Below are 20,311 nucleotides of genomic sequence, written 5' to 3'. Positions count from 1 at the left end.
GTCACAAGGGTCTGTCGATGTCCCAGTACGTGGACAGCCTTGTGTGCATGTGCGCCGTCTCATCATCGCACTAACCGACAGCCACCTGGAGTGACGAGCCAGTCGCAGGAAGGCATCTATGCGTGAGTGTGCTTTCAAGGGGGGCTCGGAATGAGGAAAAAGGTGCTGAGGGAGAAGGGGGCGTGCTCCGTCTGCATGTTTGAGACGTTGCACGCATGACCTCTTCCACCCACCCCCACCTCCTCGCCCCGCCCCCGAATGTGCGCAGATCTAAAGGGGTGCGAAACAACAGAAAACAACAACACTAGAGAAACAACTGTGATGACAAGCGAAGAGCTGGCCAGCGCTGACTTCACCGTGGGGGTGAGGGAGCGCTAAAGTCCCCACCAGCATCATCGTCGCATGAGTACTTCACTGCTGACGGTGGCGAGGACGATGAGGACGACGGCGGGTCGCAGGCACCGGAGAGAATGTCCTCGATGAGTTGCATGGAAGGGCTTTGAAACCGCGGACTGAGAGCGCGCCGGCTGCCCGATCGTCTTGATGCCGCCGCCGCAGCGCGCTCTCGCTCACGCCGGCGGCGCGTCAGCAGGTCAATGACGGCTCGGTGTCGCACCAGCGCGTCTCGCAGCTGCAGAATAGTCTTTCGCAGCGTGTTGCTCTCGTCCTTCACGTCATCCAGCTCGGCGCGCACATCGCGCAAGTGTAGCGTCTGACGGTCTAGCTGGTTGCGCAACAACTCCTCCTGCGATACCGATTTGACCACCGCCTCTGCATGCCTCAGCTTGGACTCCATCCCACTCAGTTCTGCGGTAAGCCTGCTGTTATCTGCGGCAAGTTGATCGAAGTACTTGCCCAGTTCCATGTTCGCGGATCTTTCGCGCTCCACTTCATCACCCAGCCGTGTGGCTTGCCCTTGCGCCTCCTCCACACGCAGCTTCAGCGTCTTGTTCTCCTGCGAGATTTGGTCGAGGAGAGTAAGTGTGTCCATCATGTCTTGCCGATACGCCTCCGAGACAGCACTCGACGGTGGCGGTGCCGCTGAAACAGTAGCGCTTGGCTCTTTGGCAGTGATTTCCCGCTCCAGCGTGGCCCCTGCTGCGGCATCGTTCAGGAGATCTGCCATCGCATCCTCTTCCGTCGCTGTCATCTCTGCCAGAAGGTTTGCGATGCGCGTGCACATGTGTCGTTTCTCGGAAACGGTCCACTTATCCACATCGCCGGTCTCCGTGTTGAGGGAGCGCAGCAGTTGCAGCAGCCCCTCCGTCACGCGGATCGCTGAGGGCGGTGCGGTAGCGGCTGATTCTCCAGCGACGGTGCCGGCGCACGCCCCACGCCGGCCAGGTGCACGGGCGTCCTCAAAAGCTTGGATGCGCTGCAGCGCGCTCTGTCGCTGCTCCACAAGGTAGATAATCCACTTCAGTAGCTGCGCTGCCCACAAGGGACTCGTCGGGGCGTGCACCAACTCTGCCGCTCTCGGAGCAAGAAGAGGAGACAGCGAAGGATTCTGAGATCGATCGCGCCGGTGCATCGAAACCGCCTGTCGACGTTGCTTCTCAGGGGTGTCAGCCAACGAGCTCGTCACCCTCACGCATGGCAGCGGTGCGATGGGAGCCGCGTAATCACCCCTAGCCCCGTGTGCTGGTGTAGCTCCGGTTTCGCTGTGCTGTCGAGACGCCGCGCTGTGCTGCCCCCGAAAGCCCTCCTCCTCTTTGTTCAGCAGGCCGGCAAGATCGTCCATCTCCTGCATCAGCTGCGCGTACGTTGTTGAATGCGCAGGGGCCGCTGTAGCCACCCCCACACCCACCCTTTCCGATACCACAGATGGCGATGGCGGCGACTCCTCTGCGGAAGATAAGGTCGATACCGGCTCGTGAGCTAACGGGATGGTCACCGGTTGCCTTTCCTTGTGAACGGCAGGCTCCAGGGCGCCAGTGGAATCAGCCTTCGAGGTGGGTGAAGGCGGAGTTTGCGAAGGGGCGACCGCGCTGCTCGGCGGCGGTGTCACCCGCCGCGGGCGAGAGGAAGCGTTCAGCAGTGCCAGAAGGGACTGACACTCCTGCTGAAAAGCGCACAAGTTCGGCGCGGCCTGCGAGACCGAAACCACATCAGACTGTACTTCCACCTCCGTTCCGTCCACCACCAGCGCATGAGCGCGGGAGGGAGAAGGGAGTTGATGCGTCAAGGGCACAGTGGGCAGATCTCGGATGCTAGCAATGTCGTTGTAGTATGGCTGAGCGGCGGGCACGGAGGGAGACACACCGCCGCGTAGCCCTGACTCCATCTTCACTGCGCCAGGTGGGGCGTAGAGCGGGGCGTTGACACGAGTGAGGTGAGGGGTAGCAGAGAGCAACTCACCAGGCTGCACTCGAGAGGCCGTCCCGACGTCTGGCGCACGGCACCCAGCCCAGCTGTTGGCCGCTGCAGACGGCGTGCCCATCCGCTGGAGCGCAGGCGACGGTGCTGCTTGCTGATGGGCCACATCCGTTCTCACAGCAGCACGAAGTAGCGAGAGATCCGTATCCACCGGCGATCCATTCTCCTTAACAGGCGCCACGGAGAGGGGAGTGTAGGTGGGGTAGCTCAGCACTGAATACGGAGTGGAGTACTGCGGCGATGCCATCTCGACTGACGAGGCAACGGATGACGTGTTGTACTGCTTGCGTCTAGCACCGTGTGTGAGAGCGTTTGATTAGATGACAAGCGTCTTCGCCCGTGCTGAACAAAAGAGGAAGAAGGTTAGCACTCGGGACGAAGCGTGAACCAGAGCGCGAAACCATCCATAGCACTGCACAAGTGGCCCAGCCGCTTCCCACATGCGAAAGATGAGCAACGCTCGGAGAAACGTGGGGGGGGGGCGGCGGCCTCTTCGGTAGCCGCTAAGTGGCTGCACCGATGCCTTTCTAGCTGCTGCTAGTTTTGTTGTGTACTGACAAGCAAAGAGCCTACCATTACCAAGCATGAAAGACGCACACACACACGCAGCAGCGCCCGGTACACGGCTGCTTAAAACCCGACACACTCGTCAACACCATACGCGCTGACGAAAGAAACAGACGAAGGCACGTCCACATTCCGTTCTCGGAGAGCAGTCCAGAGTAGCAGCCTGGGGTGGAGAGGGATGCGTGTACATTCACATGTGCGCGTTCGTGATGTGTGCTTGGGGGTGTGAGTGCGTGGGTCATGTTGAGCGCTGTGCAGAACACACACGGCGGGAGGCGAAGAGGAGAACGAGAACAGATAAAAAAAAAGAAAGGAACGCTTAAGAAATACGAAACGTTCCGACGTGACGTGACGTGACGCGTAGAGAGGGGAGTTCACACAGGCCGCGTCACATCTGCCTCCTTGCTAGCAGGCGCTACTACTCCCTGTGTTTGCACTGCACCATCGGCATCAGCCGCTGCTGACTCACCACCTGTTCGAGTCGTGGCGTGGTCGCTGAATCCTGCCATGTCTTGCACGAAGCTGCTCGACATACTCTGGTGCTCCGTCATGATCTTCTTCAGCTTTGGCCCAGTCGCGTACTTGATCTGCTTGCCGGCTGCTGAGGGGAGCTGGAGAAGCAGCTGCTGGAACTGCCCTGACTTGATGCCGTGTAGTACGTCCTCGCGGCACGTGAAGAACACAAAGCAGAGCATCGTCTTCTCCGTGCTGGGACCGCGAAGCAGGCTCACGGCGGCACTGGCGTCCTTGTACGCGTGTGTGTCGCTGTCTTTGGCTGCACGCTGATCGTCTAAACCGTCGTTTTGCTTCCCCAGCGCCGCCCCGAGATCAAACGCCACCAAAGAGTCCGCGGCGTCGCTGTCACCGGTAGACGGCGCCGCCGGCCACGACGCGGAGAATCGCGTGTCGCGTTGCACTGTCACTCGACTGCCATCACCACAGTTGCCAACCGTGTCACCGTCGGCCACGTTACCAGCCCCGCCGCCGGCCACGACGTAGGTGACGACATGTCGCACCATGCCGATGCGTTTCTCGAATAGCTCCCGTACGTGCGACTGCGACGTTTCCGCGTTCAGGTTGCGCATGAACCAGCACAGCTCGCTGTACCGCCTCGTGCGCTCCTCGAAGGAGAGGCTCTCCTGCAGCTTCCGCAACTCCTCCATGAAGCCGATGTTCGGCTCCGCGCAGGGTCGACGCGCACCGACATACTTCATCGCCTCTGCCACGGACCAGCCGTTCGTGTAGATGAGGTATGCTAAGACGATCGTTGCGGAACGGCTGCGGCCTTTTTGACAGTGCACCAGCACCGCCGGCCTCGTAGAGCTCTCACCTCTTGCGTAGCGATAGTAGCGCCCGCGAATTCTGTTGATGAGGTCGCGCGTGGGCTGAAAGAGCGCCGCAATATCGGCTGTGGCGGAGTCGTCCACCTTGAAGGTAAAGATCTGCACCTTCTTATCCACCGACCAGTACTCCTCTTGAGAGACGTTGATGATGTAGCGGATTTGATGCCTCGCCAAGAAGGCGGCATCCTGCGCGTCCTTCACGCTTCCCAGGTACAAAAACTCCAGGATCTGCGTCGCCGGCACGTCCTCACAGCGCGAGCCGCGCTCGTGCACATGGCAAGACCGCAGAGGCGAGCGAGACCCGCGCGATGGACACGGTGACGGGTCCAACGCGCGCAGGTCTACCACCTGCGAGCCGGTTGTCGCTGGGGTAGCACCGCCACCCATGCTGTTCGCCAGCATGAATAGCGCATTTTGCGGTCTCCCTTTCTTCTTTTTTCTCGTACGATGGATCGAGCCCTTGGCGGCCTCTTCCGCACTACAAGAGGGCCGCCGTGCGGGCGATGGAGCGGGGGAGGTGGAAAGGCTGCGGCGCACGCTCGCATTGCCGCCACTACTACCGGTGTGCTCAGGGAAGTCACCGAAGTTAAGCCCGCCACGGAACGAGTTTGGCGGCAGCTCGGGCGTCGAGCGCGGCGAGCTTGTCTCGCGCACACTCACACCGGCAGCACTACCGCCGCCACCAGAGCGCTGCATGCAAGTCACGCGTATTCTACAAAAGTCAGCAGAGCGAAAAACGCAACGAAAACAAGGTGAAGGCGAATCACTTGTCCAGTCTATCCTTCACGCACGTACGTACGCCAATGGCGGAAAACGTGGGGAGGGGGGTTGACGGGAGCGAATAGAACGCAATGCGAAGAAGCAGAGTAGATATTGAAACCGAAAAGAGAGAGCGGAATGGGTGCGGACGATCCGCACACGCACACAGACACACAGACCGGAAACCACAAAACGCGATTAGGCGCGAAGGAGAGAGAGAAGCGAAAGGGGGCGTTGGCGAAGAAGAGTCGGTGGCTGCCGCACGAGATCGCGACAGACAATGCCTGGGAGGGGGCGCGGCGGCCAAGAGCGATCCGGGTGAATAGCACCCTCCGCGAACGTTTTCAAAGAGCACGAAAAGCAAAAGCGGAAGAAAAGAAGTAAAAGGAGGAAGAGGTACGTCTCCCTCCCACGCTGATCACCGCGGACCTTCGACTCTACAACTAGCGAAGGAGGGGGTGCCTCGTTCGCAGCGTCCCTCCTGTGATGGCGAGGTTTGCGTCGTATAGAAGGCGTTCGAGTTTGAATGTGCTGCTACACCACCGGCAACACCAACGGGCGACTGATAAGGCAGAGCAGGAGGGAGGCGAAGAGAGAGGTGCGGATGATGACGAACAAAAGCAAATGGTTGGAGGGAATGCCGTACACACCTGTGGACGGTGACCGGACGGTCGCCACGCTCGGTGACGCGGAAGCAGAGGGAGGCGGAGGGTATGATACACTAGCCATTGAGGCATAGCTGCCTCACAGAATGTAGGGAGGAGGGGGCGAAGGGATGCCAGGTGCGACAGAGACCACGGGGTAGAGAAGTAAGCCGCAAAGGCCGACGAAAGGGGCAAAGAAAGGAGGGCGAAGAGCAACCACAGAAATTAAGCGTAGGATGATGCGAGCAAGTGTGGAAACATGCACCGAGACACCGGGTCACGCACATGGGTACGGGAAGGGAAAAGCCGAATGCGCCAACACCACATCCGTACACGTGCTTCTGCTGATACACACGGAGAAGGTGGCAGTGAGGGAGAGGGGGGAGGGGACACATCTCAGACTCCAGTGGTTTGAGTCATCACCCGCCACACTGCCACCACTACCACCACTACCACCACTATTGGCAACGCCGCTCTTCGCCTCAAGAGAAGCGCCAGCTCCACGGTGCAAATGCGGTCCGCTCGAAGCCGCCGGCCGTCGCACCTTCATTCATTTCGTTGCAGCGAAGCTAGTGGGGGATGAGGGAGTTGTAGCTGGATAGGTCCCCGTGTGTATGTGCGTGGGGCGACGGGGTGGGGAGACTCTAGCACCGCAAAGAATCATCACGTGTGCAAGAGAGTCAGAGATGCAAACCATGGGCACTGAGTAGAACAGCGAGCGCCACGCACGTACGTTTTGCGCGCACACGCACAAAGAGAAACGGAGAGGCCATTATTCATCGTCACACGGGTCGACCGCCAGACCAGCCGCACCGTCGAGTGCGCACAGAGCAACACCAGAAACTTCATGGCCCGCTTTTCTTTCAAGCCCCTCCCCCGCTGCTTTGGCCCTGACGCCAGAGATTGCTAGTGTGCACCCACCAGCTCCGCCAGCTTCACAATGAGAGCCTCGCTCAGTACAGGATAGTGGCATCGCACCGTCACCAGAATCCCTTTGGAGCCATCCACTTCCTGCTCCTGCAGAAGCACCGCCACATGCGTGTGTGCCAGCTCCGACTTGCGGCCGTGCAGGAGGCCGTACATGGATAGCGCATCCTTGAATACATCAATCGGGGCCAGGCGCAGCTGTGGCATGGCAGCCATAACTCCAGTCATAATCGCTGCCTTGCTGCACGGCACAAAGGCCGTGGCGATAGGGGCTGCAGCGAGGGCCTTGCCGACAACATCCTCGAGATACTCGTGAGACGTGAGCACGGAGCCCGGCAGCACAGGCTTCGCGAAGTAGACGTACTCTAGCGGTAGTGTGAGTGCTACCTGGTGATGCTTGCGCTCTGCAGTCCAGCTGAGGTTCAGCGACAACGGCGCCTCCGCAAAAGAGGAGGGCAGGTGACTCAGCCGTGCAACAATCGGCACCCGCACCGTCGCCGACCCCTTCAGCCTCTCGGCCACTGTCACGGAAGTGCCGCCACTCGCGTCCTCCGCCATATCCGACTTCACCGCCTCGAGGCGCAGCGTAACGTCTCCCATGGCAAATGCTGCCGTCGGCGTGGCCGTCAGGCGCACGTCGCGAACAACGCTGCTGCTTGTGGCGTTCACACACTCCACCGCGCCGCTGAGATGGAGGCCGTCCCTGCGCACCTTGCAACCTGTCACCGTCAGGTACAACCCCAGCGGACGCTCGTTGTACAGAGTGACTTGGACCGCCTCAGCGGCGTGAGACGCCACCATCGCATCCGCGTATAACTCGTCGCTGCCCTTGCCTTTGTGCTGCTGCTGCTGAAGGAGCTGGGCGTAGGACAGTGTCTCCGGCAGGCGTTCATCGGCGCGCAGGGCGCGAGTAACGTCGATACCGCGCAGCTTGCGCGTCGCCTCGTCCTCCTCGGGTGACTTTGATCGGTGCCATCGCGCCGCCTTCTTTTCCTCGTAGTCTGCCGGCTTTGACAGTTGGCGGTTGATGCTGAAGACCTTCTGCGGACGACGGGTGCGCGTGTGTTGGCGGTGTTGAGACACCGCGCCAGCATGGGAGACAAGGCCGTCATCGCAGCCAATCTGCTGCGCAGAGCGGAGCGGCCGCGAAGGGGCGCCAAAGTCCTCGGATACGACCACGCCCGCATCTGCCGAGTCACGCAGGTAGTAAGGGGCCATCTCCTCCCGCCGCGCCTGCTCTGAGCGGCGCTGTTGTTCGATACGGTATTCCAAGTTGAAATTAGCATCCAAATCATCATCCCCACTATCGCCAAGACCACCGTAGCCACCCAGCGCACCACCGTCGCTGCCATCATCCTCGTCACTGCCACTCAACGCCATGAGCATCGCCACGTTCTCGCAGAAGGGGGCCTCCAGATCCACGTCCTCTGGCAGCTCGATCGCATCCTGCGCCCCGGCAGCCACGGGGGGGAGGACCGCCTCGTACAGCTTTGGTCCTACCTCGGGATGCTCCATCACCTGATACTGGACCAGATGCGCGCGCTCCAGCACACTTGGGAAAGCGCTATGACAGAAGCGTCGTAGGCCGCGATGAGCTCGCGCAGCGGCGCCTCTGGCGTCGTCAGCGGCGGTGTTGTCGTGCGCCCCGCTCGCCTCATCGGCTTCCGGCAGCAGCACTGTGCGTATGAGCTCCGCCAGAGACGGGACTATCCGCTGCTCTTCCTCTTCCGCGGCGCGGCACTCCTCTTCACCGTTGCAAAGCTGAACATGACGAGCACACGGCTGATACACATACGCGGCGATTTTGCCCACCGCCGCCACACAAGCCAGCTGCACCTCCGCGGGCAGCAGTGTGATGGGCTCGTCGAGAAGAGCCCGGCACGCCTCCGCAATGTCGGGGACCCAATGCGGATACTCGCCGCAGATGAAGGCGGCGGCGCAGAGGATGCGCCACTGCGTGGAGTGCTGCCGGTCGCAGCCGAGCAAGCGCACATTTGTCAGCAGCGGAACAATCTCCTCCACACCGGCCCGCCGCACACCGTTCACGCGCGACAAAATGCAGACCAGCTCCTGCTCCATGAAGCCGCCGTGGGTGTACACCGTCAGCTCCACCACGCACAGGTCGAGCAGCACACTAAGGTACCACTCAAAGTCCTGGATCCACTCGTAGTCGCCCGTCTGCGCGGTTTCGATGATCGTTCGAATGACGGCATTCGACCACTCCTCGTCAGGTGGCGTGCGCACGCAGCGGTCAAGCATCTCATTGATGTGCGAGATCACCGTCTTGCGCGTGGTCAGGTCTCGCAAAAGGTGCAAAGCCTTGAGTCGGATGGTGCTGTCTGGGTCGTCCAAGCACCTCAGAACCACCTCCCTCTGATCCGCGAGCAGCTTTCGGTTTTCAGAGGAGGCGACCAGCAGGGAGAGTGCCTCCAGCCCAAGGAACTTCAAGTTCGGATCGGCGTCCTCGACAAAACCACGAATCTTCTCCGCAGCCAACTTTTTCAGCGACGACACTTGGCTCATTCCGTTCGCAACGGCCAGGAGGCACTCATACTGCACTGACTTGGCGCCGGTGGTGTTGATCAGGTTTGTGATGGGCTCCACAAGCTTCTTCCCCAGCCGCGGCTCGAGCGGCGCGAAGTAGCCGAACACCTTCACAATCTTGATCAGTGTCCAGTTGCTGTGCACGGAGGACAGAAGGGAGTAGAAAGGGACGGCCAAGCCTAAAAAATTGGCTGGGTTGCGCCGCGCTAACTCGCACAGCACGCACACGACGGCGCCGCGTACGGCGGGGTCGGTGTCCGCCTTTTCATTGTTGTCTTCGAGCTTCTCCTTCAGTCGGCCGTATGTCACGCGCAGCGACTCAGGGTAGCTTAGAAAGACGCGGTAGAGGCTGAGCGTCGCCTTCTTGCGCACGTATGCACGAGGGTGACCCAGCAGGTTGACGACGTCCGCCACGACGTCTTGCGCCATGTCAGGGGTGCAGATTGATGCAATGCAATACAAGGCAAGGCCGACCTCAAATTGGTTGCTACTGCTCAAATCGCGCTTCAGCGACGCCGTCATGAGAGGAATGACGTCAGTGTCCTCGGTAAAGGTGAGGCAGGCAGCCAGGTAAGCAATGCGCTTGTGCAGAAAAATGGGGCTCGCCATCATCTCCACGACGCGGAAGTCGGCGTACTGCGAGCTATACCCAAGCATGTGAAAATAAGTCGCCTTCTGAATCGCCACCATTTTGACGCGCGGATCGGCGGCGTTCACCTCATTCTTCGTGTCCGCGATGTACCTGTCCACAGCCTCCTCCTCTGTTCCTCCCGGGGCGCTGCGGAGGTTGCGCACCACCGCCGCGAGAGAATACTGCGTGAAAGCGGCGAGCGACATGCGTAGAGGTGCGACCAGAGAACGACGCGAACAACACGAAAAGCGGAAAAAATGAAACGACAGTCAGCGTAGGCGAGTGCCAGCACGGCACGGAGATGACACCACTCACGATACCGGAGTGACTATCCCCCGTCCACCCCCTATCTGGTTCTCAGCAGCGCTGGTCTCGCGGGTACTCAGATTTCTCGCAGCCACATGCACACACAAGGCAGAGAGAAAGCAGTGGCCAAGCAACGGCAACCAACGCACACAATCGACACGCGTGTGATGAGCACCCTACGCGCTCAAAAGCCGCTTGCTCTCCTCACGTCTCTGTCGTTGTCGTTTGCTTGCCTGCAGCCGAGCCGCTTCTTCCTGCCCGTACATCGATGGGATCAATGAGGGAGGTCGTTTGACGCTCACACAGGAAAAGGAAAAAGGAGGGCATCAGGAAGGAAGTTGGCGCACCGTGCATTCACGATAGTAACGACAGAGAAGACGTCGGCGTCTTGGTTGTGTGCCGGTGGATGTAGAGACCACAACAAAAAGGGCGAGATCATGCGCAGCCAGTCCTGGCCGTCGTATCGTTGCAGTGTGTTCCACCGGCGCGTGGCATCCACGGCCCGACGACCGCGGAGAATCCAAACGTCATGGGCTCATAGGCATTCTTTAAGGGGGTGAGCCCTAGACCTCCGTGCATGAAATCCCAGGACGGCAAAACCGCACCGCCCCCCCTCAAGCCTCACTCATAAAACCGATAGGTTACGAGAAGGGTAGCAACCGCTCTCCGATCACTGCTTCTCGTCGCCCGACGCCTCCCTCTTTGTTGTTGCAGACGCAGCTGTCGCCTCTCACAGCTTTTCTTTCTGTTTGTGTGTGTGTGGGGGGGGAGCTTGCCCTTTTCGCCGGCGCGTTCACAAAGAGGTGAACATGAACGCGTGCTTCAGTGTGAGGGGCACGAGGCTCCCTAGAGCGGCCTCTGTCGAGCGGACGCGCAAGCCGAGCCCCTCATGTATGTCTGCGCACCACTTCCCTCCTCGGACGTTGCCCTCACGCTGAGAGAGGGCAACCTAGACACACAAACACATGTACACATACGCACACATGAAGAGAGCGACCGTATCAGACCCTACACATAGCACCATCAGCGCCAAAACAGCTCAACATTTCAGAGCGCCCATTGCCAATATTACACGCTAACAGCACGCAGGCCCTGATGCCCAACGAAAGAAAGGGGGGGGGGCTACCTCAGCAACTAGATCGTGGCACCAGTCACGGATCCCGTCTTCTTCTGTTTGCTCAGCAGCTCTGCCTTCACCTCGTCGAGTTTGTTGCGAGCTGCCCGCACCGCCTCCATCGACTTTCCCACTATCAGAAAATACAGCGGCTTCTCCCCCTCCTTCATCCGCCGCGAGTGCTTGTAGCGTGGGTCGAAATACACGCCCTTTCGGATCAATGATGTTTCCGTCTCCTCCGCGATGGAGCGCATAAAAGCGCCGCTCTGCAGCTTGCCACGCACGGCATCGGGCAAGTCATTGATGGGGTACTCACTCTGAAAGCGCACCATCGTCGCCTCGTCCGCCGCCATCGTTGCCGCCGTGGTTGTTTTCTGCGCGAACGCCAGCGCCTTGGAAATGCGGTCCTCCTGCGCAGCGGACAACGTCAACGCGCCGCTTTGCGCACCACGGTGCAGCGTCAGCGCCATCGAGCTCGCCGCTGCCTCTTCTGCCGACGCGGCGCGAGCTCTCGATTGCACCGGCACCGCAGTGATGTTTGCATCTTCGTCGCTCGAGGCATCCGAGTCGGACTCGGAGGAGGAGCTGAGAAACTGCTCTAACCCGGCCGCGCGGGCAGCCTCGCGCATCTTCTCCTTCTTGTCACGGTCAGTGAAGCGCTGCGCCTTCGCGTCGCGGTAGCCGCGAAAGAAGCCGCTGTTGTACCTTGCATCGCCAGACTTGCGCAGCGCACGCACCTTCTCCGCAACCTCGTACAACTCCTCTGGTACTCGCTGCTCCGCACGCTCCAGCCCTTCCACCAGCTCTGGAGCGATGTCGTCATCCTTGCCACGAGTGAAAAAGCTCACGGCACGCCCGCTGCGCCCGGCGCGGCCGGTGCGGCCGATACGATGCACGTACGCCTCGTAGTGGTTGGGCAACCGGTAGTTGATCACAAGGCCGAGGTAGGGAATATCCAAGCCGCGCTCTGCAACTGCGGTGGCGACGAGAATAAACTGCTTGCCTGGAACAAAGTGCTCCAGCGCGAACTCGCGGTCGATGGGGTCCATGCCGCTGTAGAGTGTTGCCACGCGGTTGGCGTAGCCCAGCGTGGTGAGCCGCCCCAGCAACTCGTCTACCTCCTCCTTCCGTTGAGTAAAGACCAGGATTAGGTTCTGACCGTCACCGCCCTCGTCTCCCAGCAATGCCAGTAACTTTACAAGACGTGGGCTCATGTCTGCCTTGATGTTGTTCGCGTCGTATACCTCCTCGTCGAAAAAGAAGAACTGCTGCTCGACGTTCGAGGCAGGCGTCGGTTTTCCGCCGACGGAAATGACAACAGGGTTCCGCAGGTGTTGCGCTACTACCCCGCGCAGCTCCTTTGGCATCGTAGCGCTGATCATCCCTGTTACGCGGTCAGGGCGTATGTTCTTCAGAAAGGCCTCCACGTGCTCCATGAAGCCGCTGTCGAAGAGGCGGTCCGCCTCGTCAACAATGACGAAGGAGACGCGCGACAGGCTCAACGTCTTCCCTCCATTCACTGTGAGAAGGTCTAGCAGCCGGCCGGGCGTCGCCACCATCAACTCACACCCCGCCTTGGCATGGCGAATATTGTCGGATAGCGACGTGCTGCCATACGAGGCGACACAGCGCAGCCCAGCAGCCTCCCCCAACTCGTCGAGAAGCGTGAATACCTGCATAGCGAGCTCCTGCGTGGGCACAAGCACCAGCCCTATAGGGCCCTCGCCCTTTTCACACCGCGGCTGGTCCGCGCAGTGCCGGATGAGCGGCAGCGCATAGCAGAGCGTTTTGCCGGACCCCGTCTTTGCTGTGAGGAGCAAATCCCGTCCGCTCATCAGCGCCGGCACGCCGAGCGACTGCACCGCAAAAGGGCACTTGTACTCGTGCTCCTCCAGCACCTCCAACACGCGATCCGGCAATCCGGTGCCATGCCAGGAGCGAATCGGCCGCGGCACATCTTTCCCGTGAACCTTTGCCCCATCCAGCTCTCGCAGCAGTTCTCGCATCTCCTGCGCTGTGAGATTCGTCATGTCCGGCGGCACCACGTAGAAGTCTGTGCGAATGGAGGCGTAGTTCATCTGGCTGTGGTCCACGTACGTCAGCTGACGCAGCTTCTTTGCATCCCCCGCTGGCGGCGGCGGTATCTTTCGCGAGATGATGCCGGCAAGAACATCAGCGGATTCGTCCCCCGCATTCACCACGGTCAAAGCCGTCGGCTGCGCCACTGGCTTCAGCAGCTCCGCTTTCAGGTGATTCAGCGCCGCCGCGGCAGCACTAGCAGGCGTGAATCTGGAGCTGCTCCCCACCCCACGAAGAAACGCGGCGGGGTCATTTCGCGCTGTGGCAAAAGTTGCATCTCCCGCTTGTGCCTTCGCGCCTGCCGTCACCTTCGCGTACAACAGAAGACGCTTTGATGCATCATCGTCTTCTGAGTCATCGGAGTCGGAGGAAGTAGCCGCGGTAGCGCTGCTGGGAAAAGAGGAATCCTCGTCGAGAGGACCGCTCAGCCTCTCGAACGAGGCACCGCCGTTAGCTGCACCGTCTGTGGCGGACTCCATCTCCCCGTTCGCTGACGTGGATGGCCCTAGACCGCCACCATCATCGCGCGCCCGCTTACGCATCGTCGTGTGGGGGCGGGCTACACGGCAAGGGAGGCGTTGCCAGGGTACACACAAGCTGAAAAGAAAGCAAAAAAGATGGAGAAGCGTCCTCGCAGCCTTCTATGCGCGGCAGATCGACAGCGCTCTGCGGCCCTCTGCAAGTCCCTCAGCGAGTGTCAGATGCGCCACCACTGCGCCACACGCGCTCCACAGTTGAACGCGAAGCAATCGCAGGGTGAGAAAGACGTAAGCAGAGCACCACGAGTGGTTCGTTGACGTGAAGCCCAAACACAGCAGAGGAAGTGGTGCAAGAGTGCAGCAGACATAAATGGGGAAGCGAAGGAAGTACACGATAAGAAGAAGAAGGCAACCGAAAGGGTGGTTGTGGTGTATTCCACTCGTGTTCGCCCTCCTAAGACCGGCTGCAGTGGCGGCAAGGAGGCGTCACCTCTATATGCACGCCGCATCCCTCCCCTAGCGACCGGACCGTGCTGAGGAGGTGTGCAAAAGAACAATTCGGCGCACGCAATCTCTTGGGAGCACCGACCACTGGCCTAACGCCCCGCCGAGTACATGGCGTGGACTTCGCACCGCCAACACCACGACCCCAAGACCCGCCTTTTTTTTCTTCATATCTTTTCACTAGCTGAGCGCGGCAATGGGAGAAGGAGGGGTGGGGGTGCATGCGAGACAGAAACTGCCGGCCTGCGATGTCACCTGAATTGAAATACAACAAGGTAAAAAAACGCGGCACTGGCACCCGCCGTGCAGGTCCCACACATCACCAAAACAAAAAACCGACACGGGCCACTATGTGGAAAACGCCAAAGACGAGGGCCTGCGGTCCCACAACAAGTGCGCCACACCTCGCACAGGTCGCCTGTCTCATGCCACCTCCATCCCCTTGTGTGCAGCCTCAATCTATCTCGCCCAGTTGCTTCCGCGCAGCAACGTGTACACGGTGCTCCAGAGAGAACAGCTTGTGATTGCCGCACATGGGCAGCGGAAAAAGTAGCGCCTTTGGCTCCACACAAATAAAAGAGTACGGAGACTCCTCTTGGCGTTCCTCCGGCTTGAATGCAATCTCGTACGCCTCTCGATCGAGGCAGTCCGTCACATAGACGTACCCAAGCAGTACTTTGGTAGGATAGTGCTTCGGGAACACCTGGCCTGGCGGCATAAACTTTGAGTACTGTGCCTCCACCTCCTCCACGTTTATCGGCTGCGACGCGGCCGCGTGAATCCACAGACGACCGCGATACGTGGTCCCCCACACGCGGCCTTCGTGTCGCTTTATACCGGCCACGAGCAGGCTCGCCCACGGCTGGTGCATGGACAAACAAATGCCATCATCCGTGTTGCGCATAATGGATGTCACGGCGAAGCGAGAGGGCAACGCCACAGCAGATGGATCCACGAGCGGCGGGCTGGTGGAGCCACCGGCGGCTTCCGTGCCGTGCTCGATCGCCGCGTCTTGATCGTCCTCAATCAGCGCCTGAGACACAACAATGAGCTTCGACTTTGTTTTTTCGGCCTCCTCCTTCTCCTCAGCAAAAACCTCCACATCTTCTTCAAAATAGCTCTGCTGCACTCGTCGAGATACCTCCTCGAAGCGGCGCTGCGTTGGTCGCGATGTCATAGGCATTGAGGACCCCTCTTGAGCTGGCAAGTTTAAGTCCACAGCATTGCCACAGCGCCCACCTCCGCGCTTGTCCTTTTTGCCACTAGGAGCCGACTCGACTCGCGTGCCGTCGGGGCTGTACCAGATTTTCTGCAGCAGCGACGGAAGCGGCTCTGCGCCGGTGGGCACGACTCTTTGGCCCGCATCGTGAGGCTCCTCGTCCTCCGCACCAGCCTCCGTGACGGCTCCATCTCCGCCCGCTCCGCCGGAATTCTCCTTGCGCGCCCCCAGCGCCAGGTTCTGCGACACAAACTCCATATGTACCTGATAGGCGCCGCACTGGCGGTGCATGAGCTCGATGTTGCGCTGCCGCTCCGTTTCCGCGGCGGACTTCTCGGCCGCTCGGCGCTCCTCTGGCGACATCCACGCACTCTGCGGCGAGAACAGCGTCGCTGACTGGTCGTCGATAACGGTAGTTCGCTTCGCGCGATTCTGCGCGTACTCCAGTAAGCGGTCGCGCCGCTCCACCGCTGATGTATAGTCCTCCTCATTACGCTGCTGGGCCGCCTCGCTCAGCTTGCCCTCCTGGACCGAGATCTCGTACGCGATGCATCGGGACGGCTCCAGTCCACAGGCGTAGCACACGTCGTCCGCCTCCTGCTCGCAGATGACCCGGCCGCAGTTAGCGCAGCTTCCACGCAGGTTGTGGACAGTGGCAAAGCACCCGCACTCAAAGCGGCCCGGCTTCAGTGCCTCGGCGGATGCGCTTGTCTTGGGGTTCTGATCGGCATTGGCGCCGCGCTTGCCTCGCTTCGCACCTCCGGCGCCGCGCTTCGTTACGTTGAGCGTACCACCTTCACCTCCACCGGCCGATGCGGTCGAGCTCGACGGCGCGTTCAAGACACTCTCAGCCTCAAAGGCTGGGCCCGACTGCTCTCGCCGCTTAGTCACCTCCGCAGCAAAGGCGTCTGACAGCATCAGCGTTTTGGCCCACTCCGACACCTCTGCACGCGTCTTTACGTGCACCAGCTCGGCTGCCATCCCAGTTAGCTCCTCCTCCGACAGGCCGAGGCAATTATTGCTGCGGACCTCATCGCATATAAACTGTAGCAGCGCGGCGGTCGTGTAGGCGTTCTCGCCACTTGCGCCCTTCTGGTTCGGCCTCGCCCAGCGTTTTGGCGGCATGTCTTGTAGGGTTTCGAGCGAAGCACAAAACGAGAACAGGAAAAAACCTACAGAGTGCACTTACGCTGCGAAGAGCAGTCGAGAACGAAAACTATGCGCCTTGCACCTCTGTGGCGGCTATGTGCGGCACAACGACGGCCGTGACAGCCTGTATTTCCGAGTGAGTTTTTAGCAGCGCTGTGCAACTATTTGACGTAAAACGGAGGAAAAGAGGCACGAAGAGAAGCCGGAAACAATCGCGATAGTGCTGCGAGGTCCACAGCTCACCCACTATTGCCACAAACCGAAGTTCGACTCAGCGATTGGGTGTCAAATGACGGAACAGGCAAGCACCACGAGGCGATGCGGAGAAAAACCCACACAGAAGGAGATGCTTACAACTTCTCCAAGGGCCAGCAGCCTTTCAGTGCCTCGAGCAGCGCACAAGCAGAGCAATATACCGACCGCTGCCAGAGTTTATTTTGCAGTATCTTTTTCTTTCTGCGAGTGCGTATGTGTGGGGAAGGGCTGGGAGGGGAGGGGGAGGGGGGCAGAGCAACTACGCCCCCTCACCTGAACTAACACACATACGTATCTGCCGCATGTGAACAACGTAGTCGACGATAACGCTATAGCTTAATCACCTCTGTGTTAGCAAAATAGGGGAGTCGAAGTCCCTCCTGCCACTCCACCTTGGCTTTTGCGGCTTGAAGCATCTTCCCAATGTCACCGTGACACACGAGCAGGACATGTTCGCCAGCGTGCGCCGCGTTCACGTCCGCAAGCACGCTCTGCGCCCGTTCGTAGCACTTGTCGAAGGTCTCACAGCCTTCGACTTCGAGAAAGTACAGAACCTTGTCTCCCTGCAGCACTTTATCACCAGCGTACTTGGGTATGTCAGCGTACGGCTTTCCCGACAAGACGCCGAAGTCGCGTTCGATTAGGTCGGCACGCACCTGCACCTGTACGTTCACGGCGGCACCGATCGCCGACGCCGTCTCGAGAGCGCGCTGCAACGGAGAGGAGTAGATGGCGGCATAGTTGACACCGCTCTCCTTGATCTTGTCGGCGACAGCTGCAGCCTGCCGACGGCCCAGCTCAGAAAGCGGCTGATTGCGGTGCCCATTTAAAATGCCGTGCACATTGTCCATATCCTGGCCGTGGCGGCAGACGTAGATGTGGGCCATGATGACCAAATTATCTGTCCTGCTGCCTTTGCAGGTGCACCAGGCGTGTTCGAAAGCACGTCTCTCTTTTTTTTTAACGGGGGGTTGTACAGAAGCAGTAGGCGACAATTAGCACCGAGGACAGGCACCGAGGCAGAGAGAGGAAGGCGTGATAAAAGCAATGAAGGACGGGGGACAACCAATGATAGTGGCCACGTCGGAAGCCGCTTTCAGTTGAGGAGTCCGTCGCGCAAACCAAACACGAAGCCTGAGAGCAACTGCTGAGCACAACACGCACACACACATACACACCTCTGCGTGCTAATAGTACTGTAGGCCAGACAAGCAGACGCCGTTCGGCACCCGAAAGCAGCGCATATCTGCATAATGTGCCTTGTTTCCATTCGTCGCAGAGGCACCGAAAAAAAAAAAACAGCGCCTCCGCGTATGAGCGAGAGAGCGCGTAAGCCAGCAAACAGGCTGGCAGGCACTTGCTCGCGTGCGTAGTCAGATATCTAGGGCAGTTCTATACGAAGGCACCTATGAGTGGTGAGCGTTCCTTCGGCGAAAGCTGCTCATCAGTCCAGAGTCCATTGTCACAGCCACAGTCACATCACATGCGCACTCACATATTCCCCGTTGGGTCGTCATAGGTCGAGGAACAAGATTCTAGAGCACCGGCTGTACTACGTGGGCATGTATAGTCTAGTGGCGGTGTGAGGGAAAGGTTGTCATCCACACTTCGCTTACGGCGAGTGAGTGTGAAAGAGGGGGAAAGACACAAGCAAATGGGAAAGACAGGAAGGGCATGAAAGAAATAAAGGCACTGATTGTGTCGTCGACGGTCTAGTCGCCAAGAAGCCGTAGGTGGGGGTGCGGCAGTCATCATCTGTGAATATCGTAACGCAAGGAAGACGATGCCATAGCGTCACAGCACACAACTGTTCGATTCTCCTTTTCACGCCCGTGGCAGAGACAGACACAGAGAAAACAAAAAAGAACAGTAGTGGATGCCTCTTTGTCTCCCTCTTTTTCTTTAAGAGGTGGCTCCAGGTGGGAGTGCAGCATCTGAAGCGCCTCCCACTCACCACCCACCACTGTCTTACGACTTGCCGGGACTGCTGGCTTCCCGCTTGTGATGGCTGCTTTGAGAATGAAAAGACCACCTAAAGGCCGCTGAGCAACGTTGAGTAAGGGAAATCAAAAAGAAAAGCGAGACACAGAAATCGAGGAACACACGCACGCCCTCACGCACGGTGTTAGCCGCACAACAGCAAAAAAAAAGAACAATGCGTACACCCAAAACCAACCAGATAACATTACGGGATTTTCATATGTGGTCTACCATGAGACATGTGTGCGCGCACGAGTACCGCAGCCTTTCGTCAACACCGCAGGACAGACTTACGTGCAGACAAAGAGCTCCATGCATATCGATGAATGGTGGTTTTTGCAGCCACTCCTCTCCCACATTCCCTGCACCAACTAAAAGTGGCGCTGCAGTTGAGTCACACGGTGCCGTGGCTGCTGCTAGCGCACACAACCAGACGCTATCCTACTCGACGCGTGCGCGAAGTCACATCAATCGTCATAATCGATCTCCGAGGAGTCCTCCGACTCGACTGGAATGGGTTTCATCTTGGAACGCTCGCTAGGATAGTACGTCGCCATGCGTGCAGCCCACTGGACTACGTTCACATTGTCGCCAAAGATCTCGTTAAAGAGCTTCGCATCGTCGGCGCTTGGCGTGTAGCCGGACACGTACGGCTGCTTTGTCAGGCGGTCGTTCAGCTCCTTGATGGACGCCATGATGGAGACACGAATGTTCGAGCGCGAAGTAACAATGAACTAAGGCAATACTAATTTGGTCGAAAGAGAGTAAGAGCCTGAAAGTGGAAACAGAGACTCCCATACCACCGGCAGCCTGCTGAATCGCAAAGCGCAGGGTGAGGAAGGCCAATGAGGTGATGCAGTGCACAGTGTCCCCATCACCGCACAGACGGCGACGAGAGTGCAAAACCACACACAGACACGCCCCCCCCCCACACGACCGTAGACCAATGATGCAGGAGAAATGACGGAGATGGAAAAAGAGCCAGGAGATAGAAAAGGAGATACCGGGCCACATATCCGCGCAGCAATGCCCACGAGGAATGCGACGGGGAGGGTAACACCAATGCAGACGGGCGGTGGTTTGCAGCAGTCATCGTCATTGCAATCGGTTCCTATCAACTCGGGTATAGCCGTTTGAAGAGGTCTGCGTTACCGCAACGCGCACCCGCATGATTGCGGTACCGGCAGCATTCATGGCCGCGGTCTGCCAGCGCTCTTGTTGGGGCCCACGACACCTGCCCCAACCAGCGATGACAGAGAGAAAGAGTGTACGAGCACTAGGACATCCACAGATTCACCTGCTTTTGTGTGCCTGTGCTGCGTCAAGAAAAAAGAGTCCCCGCGGCACATTCGAAATCTTGAAGAGGAGAACAAAGAAGAGAGTGCTAGCGTGTGGGGAGAAGGCAACGCGAGCAACTCGCATCTGTTTCACTCGC

General features: G+C 59.2%; 7 protein-coding genes across 7 annotated transcripts; all 7 read right to left on the bottom strand.

Moving 5' to 3' along the window:
* Positions 1-352: 352 nt before the first annotated feature.
* LINJ_08_0110 (hypothetical protein, unknown function) lies at positions 353-2,284 on the bottom strand (the record flags this gene model as incomplete). The annotated part of the gene is made up of 1 exon (XM_001463315.1): positions 353-2,284. One exon carries the CDS (start codon positions 2,282-2,284, stop codon positions 353-355), a length of 1,932 nt encoding a protein of 643 aa, XP_001463352.1.
* Positions 2,285-3,317: 1,033 nt separating this feature from the next.
* Positions 3,318-4,673, bottom strand: LINJ_08_0100 (putative dual-specificity protein phosphatase; the record flags this gene model as incomplete). Its single annotated transcript, XM_001463314.1, has 1 exon — positions 3,318-4,673. The coding sequence occupies one exon, from the start codon at positions 4,671-4,673 to the stop codon at positions 3,318-3,320; it is 1,356 nt and encodes a 451-aa protein (XP_001463351.1).
* A 1,922-nt stretch (positions 4,674-6,595) lies between these two features.
* LINJ_08_0090 (putative adaptor complex protein (AP) 3 delta subunit 1) lies at positions 6,596-9,997 on the bottom strand (the record flags this gene model as incomplete). The annotated part of the gene is made up of 1 exon (XM_001463313.1): positions 6,596-9,997. The coding sequence occupies one exon, from the start codon at positions 9,995-9,997 to the stop codon at positions 6,596-6,598; it is 3,402 nt and encodes a 1,133-aa protein (XP_001463350.1).
* Positions 9,998-11,231: 1,234 nt separating this feature from the next.
* Positions 11,232-13,289, bottom strand: LINJ_08_0080 (putative ATP-dependent DEAD/H RNA helicase; the record flags this gene model as incomplete). Its single annotated transcript, XM_001463312.1, has 1 exon — positions 11,232-13,289. One exon carries the CDS (start codon positions 13,287-13,289, stop codon positions 11,232-11,234), a length of 2,058 nt encoding a protein of 685 aa, XP_001463349.1.
* Positions 13,290-14,727: 1,438 nt separating this feature from the next.
* On the bottom strand, positions 14,728-16,617 carry LINJ_08_0070 (conserved hypothetical protein; the record flags this gene model as incomplete). The annotated part of the gene is made up of 1 exon (XM_001463311.1): positions 14,728-16,617. The coding sequence occupies one exon, from the start codon at positions 16,615-16,617 to the stop codon at positions 14,728-14,730; it is 1,890 nt and encodes a 629-aa protein (XP_001463348.1).
* Positions 16,618-17,225: 608 nt separating this feature from the next.
* LINJ_08_0060 (putative phosphoglycerate mutase protein) lies at positions 17,226-17,783 on the bottom strand (the record flags this gene model as incomplete). Its single annotated transcript, XM_001463310.1, has 1 exon — positions 17,226-17,783. One exon carries the CDS (start codon positions 17,781-17,783, stop codon positions 17,226-17,228), a length of 558 nt encoding a protein of 185 aa, XP_001463347.1.
* A 1,560-nt stretch (positions 17,784-19,343) lies between these two features.
* On the bottom strand, positions 19,344-19,571 carry LINJ_08_0050 (hypothetical protein, unknown function; the record flags this gene model as incomplete). Its single annotated transcript, XM_001463309.1, has 1 exon — positions 19,344-19,571. The coding sequence occupies one exon, from the start codon at positions 19,569-19,571 to the stop codon at positions 19,344-19,346; it is 228 nt and encodes a 75-aa protein (XP_001463346.1).
* Positions 19,572-20,311: the final 740 nt, after the last annotated feature.

This window comes from Leishmania infantum, chromosome 8 (genome assembly GCF_000002875.2).
Source record: "Leishmania infantum JPCM5 genome chromosome 8".
NCBI classification, from domain to species: Eukaryota; Euglenozoa; class Kinetoplastea; order Trypanosomatida; family Trypanosomatidae; genus Leishmania; species Leishmania infantum.
Note: the sequence above shows the minus strand (reverse complement) of the source record. Positions and strands in the feature narration are given on the sequence as shown.